Source organism: Priapulus caudatus, unplaced genomic scaffold, assembly GCF_000485595.1.
Source record: "Priapulus caudatus unplaced genomic scaffold, Priapulus_caudatus-5.0.1 Scaffold255, whole genome shotgun sequence".
Lineage (NCBI taxonomy): Eukaryota > Metazoa > Priapulida > Priapulimorpha > Priapulimorphida > Priapulidae > Priapulus > Priapulus caudatus.
The window spans coordinates 521,316-529,954 of record NW_014577316.1 but is presented as its reverse complement, the minus strand read 5'-3'; the positions used below and the strand labels follow the sequence as shown (position 1 = coordinate 529,954).

Genomic DNA, 8,639 nt, shown 5'->3' with positions numbered 1-8,639 from the left:
CACTACTCCTACCGTCATCATTTACATTCACAGTGATAGTACGCCGCATCACTGATAATTCCATCGAGTATTTCGCCACTCGACTCTGACTGTCATCAACACATTCTCTATATCTCCCGATCTTCAACAACTACGATAATTTGCTAAACGACGCGGTTTTGTAGGTGTAAACCGTCTGATCGGAGATGGAGTCAGCAGCGGTAACGTCAACCTTCTCAACCTCACACATATCTCCGTGCGAAATCTGCAAGTAGACTTCAAGTATCCAGGTACACAAGTGGTCGATTGCGCATGCTTACGCAGCTGAAATAATTTCCTTTGCATAAGGCCTTTTCATTTTCATTTTTTAATTTATAGATTGTCAAATATTATAGAAACGATGCATTTTTCATGATTTTACTACATAATAAGTAGTGACAATAGTTTAACATCCCATTGGTCAATAGTAGTATAGCGGATTAGCTGCGTATAGACAGTGTTTATTGCACGATACAATTTTCCTTGCAGCTGTGTACTTCATTGCGGGAATCTCGGATGGCTCATTTCCCAGTGCCTCTAACCTCGTCGCTTATCTCGACGTCAAGCCCGGATCCTCGTAAGATTTTTCATACTTCCCTGCATACTTCACATTTAAAAACCCGCGTATAAGAACCTGCATTTTTCCAAGTTAGCCTAAAAAGGTTCTTATATAATTGGAGTTTACTGGGAAATTAGGCTATTTAGGTTCTTAAACAGGTTAATTCTTATTTTCTTAAGAAAAAAAGGTGCTTGTTGCTGGTAGAATATTGGTGCGGTCCATTGATTATATAAAATAGGCATATAATTATGTATATATTATATGCATTTATATATATTTATATTTATATAATGTTAAAGGCGTAATAAGCCCATTGATTATGAAATGTTTACGAATGCTAGAGTAACTAGCACCTTGTGTAGTTAATAAGTACATAACCTAATAGCCATATGCGTATTAGTTTGTCCAATATCACTGCTGGTTACATTACTAACAAGACTTGAAATCGGTTGTTGATATGTATCAACGTATCATTTACGTGCCGTAAATGTCATCCATGAGTCAAGTGATTACATAAACATTTGTGCGGCCCGTATGTTTTGGACGCCAGATGAAATGGAGGTGTCAGCCGTGTAACCACAGCCATGGACTAAACATGGAAATGGAGAACACACGTACTAATCACGGACGCACATGGACAGCCCTGAAAAAAAGTTCCTTATCACGAGCGTCCATGTTTACGAATTCACTGATGATAGCATTGCGTACGGCCGAGCATGCGTGCGAAAATGTCCGGTGCACTATAAATCTGTATCACACCCGCTTCGCCGGCAGCACTTTGAAACTGTAAACAACTGATTTTTCGACTGCGAATTTTAATTAGGCATTTCTTAGTAACCAGCAGTGACATTGGACAAACTAATACGCGTTTGGATGTAAGGTTATGCATTTGTTAACTACACAAGGTGCCAGTTACTCTAGCATTCGTCAACATTGCATAAGCAATTATGGGCTTATTATATGCCTTTAATTTATATTTATATTAACTCATACAGTATCTATATCTGAAGTGAAATTGTAAGGGATTTGGTTTATTTTCATTGCCTGATTTGTCAGAGCTGGTTTTAGTTGATTTATTAATTTGTAAGTGTTAACTGAATTTTATCAAATAAGAACGTGTTTAAAATTTTAGGCTAAAACAGGTTCTCATGTCAAGGGGGCCTAAATGAAAAATCTTAGCCTAACAGGTTCTTAATCACTAGGTTCTTATATGCGGGTTTTTACTGTACTTCACTCGATAGATTATTGCATCGCATGTACGCACGCACGTGCATTTGCTAATAGGAAATTTAAATTAGTTGGCAATGTAATGAATGGCATGGTTAAATTTTAGTTTGTCCCATGCTATGCTGTTTTGTTACAAACATTTGTGTCTAGTTTTGTTTAAAATTTCTGTCACGCAGGTTGATGTTACGTACGGTGTTGCTGGCAACGGGGTAGTCCCCGCCCGTTGCAGCAAGCCGTCCTGCTGCGGTGGGACAGTTGGTTGTGTAGGTAGAACGTGACGTTTTGGTGCACGGAAATCTTGTTGGGAGAGTTCCCATGAAGAGGCGGCCAAGACTCGGCAAAGGAAAGGGGGTAAGGTAGGGTAAAGGGTCTACCGAGATCACGTGACCCGCGTCCTAAGGTGATTCAAGTATAACGGGTAGGGATTCACCTCCGTCACATGACCCGCGTCCTAAGGTGATTCAAGTATAACGGGTAAGGATTCACCTCCGTCACGTGACCTGCGTTGCCGAGATGTTAAGGTGACCCGAATCCCTGGATCTTATAGGAATGGTCCACGTGGGGTAGCCACGTGACCATTATGGGTATATAAGCTGCTGCTCCTCGCAGTAAGAGTGTGCACTGGCGTCTCTCGCCAGCGGCTCCATGGTACACAACGCAAGGCTTATCAACGAGTGGTAAGATGAACGTTCACGTTTCATTCCCCGACTCACCCTCTGCCTGGTGCTTGCTGACGGCTTGACCGTCCCTGCACGCAGGCACGTTAATCCTGTTTGATACTGTATATACTGTGTTTACTGTTTCTGGGCATTCAGCCCAAGTTTGTGTGGCGTTTATAGCTGCCGGCCTGTCGGTCGGTATGCTAATAAAAGCACCGGCGTTCCCGGTTTGAATACCAAACTTGGTGTTGTGGTCTCTGTTACTGCTCGTGTCCGCGTGTGGATCCATGCTCAAACCTGTGGCGCACATTGAGGCCGTGAATGGCTCAAACGTTACATATATATATATATATATATATTTATTTATTTATTTATCTATAAACGCGCGCATAGGAGTACGCGTGTGTGTGTGTGTGTGTGTGTGTGTGTGTGTGTGTGTGTGTGCGTGTGTGGACAAGTTGCAAACCGGAGTTCGTTCATGCGTGGAACAACACGAACGAACGTTCTGCTCTGCCGAATCGACGGACAGTCACCCCTCAGGGAGTCCGACCGTACCTGTCAGCACAGCAGACGCACACTAGCTCAACACGTCGTGACACGTGGACGTCAGACAACATGCGACTCACCGCGCTGTTCGTACTCGCCCTAGGACTCTGTGTCTCTGCGCGTAAGTAGAAATAAATTATATCATGTTTTATTTGTTATTGTATATAATCAAGCGCGCTCGATGCTACGCGTAAGATATAGTTTATATATATATGGGATATTTAGTAATTGTGATATAATAAGTGCACACAAACATACTCACAGTATGGGTTAGTTTTTAAAGCCTTTACACGTTTGAATGCAGACCTACATGTTAGGTGCTATGCATCGACCGAACAACTTGTTCGCTTCCGCCGTTCCTTAGCTCTGTCGCTAAGCTAGTGAACGTTCTTGCATTAGGTATGCGAGGTTCAATCGGATCGCGTGCATCCGCGTAAGTCACCATCGCTCACATTATAATCATACCGAATGATACTTGGTTATAAATACATTTCTTCAAGAGCGTATAAAGAAGCTTCTTTATACGCTCTTGATTTCTTACTTCCGTGTGTTTCCTCTGCTGTGATCTGTGTGCTACTGCGTGTTAAACCCCCCCCCCTCAAACACCCGCACCGCAAAAGCGGGTTTGTATCTCAGACCGGTACATTGACGGTTGTTCGCGGGGCATCGACTCCATAAGCGGCTCATTGAACTCATGCTCTTTCTCCTGCCTTCTCGCTCTCTCTCCCCCTCTCTCGTTCCCTCGCTTGCTCTCTCTCTCGCTTGCTCTCTCTCTCTCGCTTTCTCTCTCGCCTTCTCTCTCGCAATCCCCCTCTCTCTGTGTCTCTTTCTCATTCTCTCGCGCTCTCTCTATCTCTCTCGCTCTCTCTCTCTCTTTCTCGCTTGCGCGCTCTCTCTCTTTTTCTCTCTGATTAAGGGACTAACTAGCTGATGACATATTCATTCCTGCATTAAAGCGGAACAGGCTAGCAGCTGTTATAACGGACGACTGGTTCAACAAGCAGCTTTGATCGACAAATGTTATTTCTGTCAGAAAAAAACAGGTTTATCCTTATAGAACCATGTGTCAGGGTTGATAATAAGCTACTCTGTCTGTTCTATTTTTACCAAACGTATTAGCACATTTTCTGTGCTCATGTCAGTTCAAACGCTAACCACCTCGCCCCCAGCAGCGGTGTCAATTGTCATATTCGTCACTAATTCTCTCACCATACGAATTGCTGAATGCCACATTATTCACTGCCGAGGCGGTCGCTCTGTCGGCTGTGGCTGTGGCGTATATGTAGTTCCAAGCACAGTGGTCCCCGGTTTATCGGGCCTTGGATAAACGGGCGCGTCGCTTAAAAGACATGTCTTTGAAAAACAATCCCTACGTACGTAATTATGTGTTCACCGCTTAATCGGATAGTTCTCGAGCTGTTCGGATAAAGCCTGAACAGTTAAGTAGTTCAATTTGCATGGTTGCTGCGCAATGACGCGTTTTAGTAGTAGTTATCCTTCCTAAAATGCAATCAGATTTCTTTCAGTCGAGATATGAACCTAACATTTCCTGTTTATTTTTCTCAGAAAATCTTGACAACTTTATTTCGGATTGTGAAGGATATTTCTCACACCCTGCTCAATGCGCCCCTGACACGGTACCATGCGACTACTCCGCCTACTGGATTTATAGTCCGTCCACCGATGTCATCAGATTCGTGTTGACTTCAAAGATGGGGACATACACGGCCATTGGCTTCTCGAAGGACGATAGAATGGTATGTTTTTGTATGACAACTACTTTGTATGACCTTCGAAATATAAGTACAATGCGTTGACCACGGTACCAGGTACCGATACATCCTGGAACATGTTTTTTTATGCCTACGACGAAAACCTTGGGAAATTCTCCGTATGCGGATCCGGGTATTCCTACGGGAAACAACCACAGCGTCGTGCCGTAGCGGGCGTCGTGCCAGCTAGCCTTATTACCGACGGCTTATTTACCGACGGCTCTGACAAATCTGCTGCGTCATACAACAGCCTGTAGTTTTCGGGTTCGCGAGTTTGTTATCGCTGTTATAGCTGATCTGACACAGTCAGATGCAGCTACCAGAACAAGACGAGTGTCCGCGTGCGCGAGCACACGCACACACGCACGCACGCACACACGCACGCACACACGCACGCACGCACACACGCACGCACGCACACACACACACACACACGCACGCACGCACGCACGCACGCACGCACACACGCACGCACAGACATTTTTCGCCGAAGGCATAAAAAACACGTACCAGGATGTACCGGCAACTGGCACCGTGGTCAACGCATTGTACTTATATTTAGAAGGTCACGCCTCTTAGCAGAGTAGTTGTCATAAAGGTAATGTAGTCAGTATCTGCCGGGGACTTGGTGTCTTCTTGATGACCGATCTAATGCCAACTAAGAGTAACGACGGACTATAAAACGAACGACGATAAACATTGAAATGAAAATTAAGACTTCAATGTGTTGCTGTTTGTTTCGTTGACAGGCTAACACTGATGTCGCCTATGGTTGGATCAGCGACGGCGGCGCACGATTATTTGAGGGGTTGGTATTAATTTCAAAACGTTAAAGGTTTAGAGAGTAGATTAGGAAGAAGCCAGATTCTGTTTGAATTTTAAAATTTTAAAATTTTATCCGTTTTACGAACGTGAGACGCGCTCTGCCCCGGAAGGGATCTCAATAACGAATTCGTTACTATAGCCCATTGTTCGTCTCCGTAGCAATTTCCCACGATACGGCCAGCCAGTAGTTGATCAGAACAATGGCCTCACCATGGACACGGCGACCACTGACGGCGTTATTCAAACGATCGGGTTTAGTAGATCTCGTGTGAGCTCTGGAGACATGACAGGTAAGCAACGTCCATGTTGGATTTTGTTGTGACGGTAGTTTGTTGAATTCCACGGAAGACTGAGAGCCAAGTACATGTAATGAACCTACAACAAATTATGAAACACACTACGTCGTGGTAGCCGACTAATGGGCTGGTATACACTCACACGCGCGCGCACACTCACACGCACGCACACACACACACACACACACACACACACACACACACACACACACACACACACACACACACACACACACACATACTCACGCTTTCACCTCCTCACAGACGCGCATGTACATATATTATACATAGGCTTATATATACATATACATATACATAGAGAGAGAGAGAGAGAGAGAGAGAGAGAGAGAGAGAGAGAGAAGAGAAAAGAAAAAGAGAGGAGAGACGATGGGCCGAGAGAGAGAGAGAGAGAGAGAGAGAGAGAGAAAGAGAGAGAGAGAGAGAGAGAGAGAGAAAAGTTCTGATATCACAATATCCGGCGATTATATATATAATTGAATTTCTAAATATATATATATATATACAGTATATACATAATTCTACCTCGGTCGCCTTTATAATTTCCGTGCTGTGGTAATTAGGAGACGCGCGGTGTCGTTTCAGTCGATGATGTCTACTTCATCTTCCCGCACAAGCCCGGCAACGTGCAGGACAACACCAACGGAAGAATCAGCAAGCATCGTGCGACGCCGCTCGTAACTACGCAGCTCATCAGCTTTGCGAAGTGTCGTGCCGACGCCGCTGCGGCGGCCGCCGCTGCCGCCCAAGCCCCACGAAGCGCGCCCGGGCAGTCCTCCGTGCCAGGTATAAAGCGATTCACGGATACCTACCTACCTGATACTATTGCAGCGCGAGAACATCATATATTCAAGCGTGTTCACGGCTGAGCCTCGGTCGATGCCCTTCACGAAACGTGTCACTAAAATTGAGGCAATAGCTAATAATTTGATATGCGTTATAATGCCGGGCGAATCTAGTCTGTTTGATAAAAACAGCCCGACAGGTTGTTATTGCGAATCCTTAATGGCTGACATCTGGCTCCTAAACAGGGCGCGGTGGTATTCGTTATTCCGCCTGATGACCGCTTGGCCTCGGATAAGTACCGACAGTATGTCGCGTGCTGTCACCTAGTATCGCCTCCAGGAAATGTAAGCCTACCAAGTAACGGTTACGCCCCTTCTCATATATACATATAGGAGCGAAATTTTTCGGAAACCTCAGGACCTATTTCTACGGTGTCAGCGGCGAGGTTCGCATTCTGGACAACAACCGCATCATGCTGCGACAATTCACCTACGACCACCGAGCTGCGCCAGGTATTCTACTCTCCCTATTCTGCGCTGCTATTCTACGAGCAAAAGTTCCAAGCTAAATATCCGTTTGATTGTTATGCTCCCTTGCTTTGGTTACTACGCAGGGCCGTAACTAGCGGTCGGTGTGGATGTGTGCATGTGTGTGTGGGGGGGGGGGCAAGCAGGACAGTTACCTCCCCCGCCTAACAAACTTATTCACATATTACGGTCAATATCTAACGGCCAGCAGTTACTGCCTGCGGTTAACTGCCCGAGGAGGGAGAATTACGGCAAAACGAGTTAACTACGGCCCTGCTACGGTATCGAGATCGAGGCGTGAATTGGCTAGGCTGTTCAGTTCGCAAATTTTGTAAACTTTTTCCACAAAGATTTAATTCATCGTATACGCCCCACCACCCTAAGTAGACAACGACGCTGACTTAATATCGTATCCTCTAAACAGACGTGTACTTCTACGCTGGCTTCTACGACTCGGCGTCAGAGCTGCTGCCGCATCAGAAAGAATCGCAGATACAGAAGTGTCCTGGACAATTCGGCGTCACACTCTCGGACAGCGTCATCGGGTATGCCAACAGTGTACACGATAACCGCAATATACGTCATCCGAACAAGATCCATTGCTGATTAACGTTACATAAATTCCGTTCCATGAGATTGCGACCGAGACGAACGTTGTCCTTTAAAGGCCTGGCCCCTGTCCATTGGCCGTTGGGCCTTTAAGGTCGTTTGGTCTGAGCTGCGAGATATATTTGCACTATTACAAACAATTACAACACAATTACAACAATTACAACACAATTACAACAATTACAAACAATTACAAAGCAAGAAAGCTCTTATAGTGAAAATTCAATACAGGTTTAATAAAAAAAAATCTGAATCGGGTCTGCAGGCATGACAAAATAGCGGCACAGACACGAAATAATCTGTCACATGCGATAATTTAGGTAGATCATAACAGAAAGGAATTTTTTTTCACACTACATTTAGCACGGACCCCATTGATAGAGCTTACAATAACGAGAACGTTATCCTAACCTTCCCGAACGGCGTCGATATGAGGAACCTACAGTGGATCTCCATATGGTGCAGGAGATTTGGCATTGATTTTGGTAGCACTGTCACAACACAAGGCCTCGTACGTAACTCAGCGCCTTCCGGTAAGTTATCTCCGATTAATATTAAATATATAATAATTAAGATATATTAATATTAAACATAGCTTAGCGGTATACTTCTAACACAGCCGTACTGGCAAGCTGTGCGTATATCACAACTACGCGCGTGGCCAAGTACTTGGTGGCGACACTGTGTCCTACTTGCTGAAAACGCAAAAATTCCGAGTAATTTTTATTTTAACAACTAGTAAAAATGACCTTGATATATATATATATATATATATATATATATATATATATATATAT

General features: G+C 44.6%; 1 protein-coding gene across 1 annotated transcript in view; it reads left to right on the top strand.

Moving 5' to 3' along the window:
- Window positions 1-3,022: 3,022 nt before the first annotated feature.
- LOC106808140 overlaps window positions 3,023-8,639 on the top strand; it is a 7,894-nt gene continuing 2,277 nt past the window's right edge. The window contains exons 1-8 of the mRNA XM_014810722.1: window positions 3,023-3,130; window positions 4,576-4,766; window positions 5,531-5,589; window positions 5,766-5,896; window positions 6,506-6,706; window positions 7,099-7,218; window positions 7,658-7,778; window positions 8,206-8,375. Coding sequence (XP_014666208.1) covers window positions 3,079-3,130; window positions 4,576-4,766; window positions 5,531-5,589; window positions 5,766-5,896; window positions 6,506-6,706; window positions 7,099-7,218; window positions 7,658-7,778; window positions 8,206-8,375 — 1,045 coding nt within the window. The 5' untranslated portion in view covers window positions 3,023-3,078. The remainder of the gene's footprint in view (window positions 3,131-4,575; window positions 4,767-5,530; window positions 5,590-5,765; window positions 5,897-6,505; window positions 6,707-7,098; window positions 7,219-7,657; window positions 7,779-8,205; window positions 8,376-8,639) is intronic.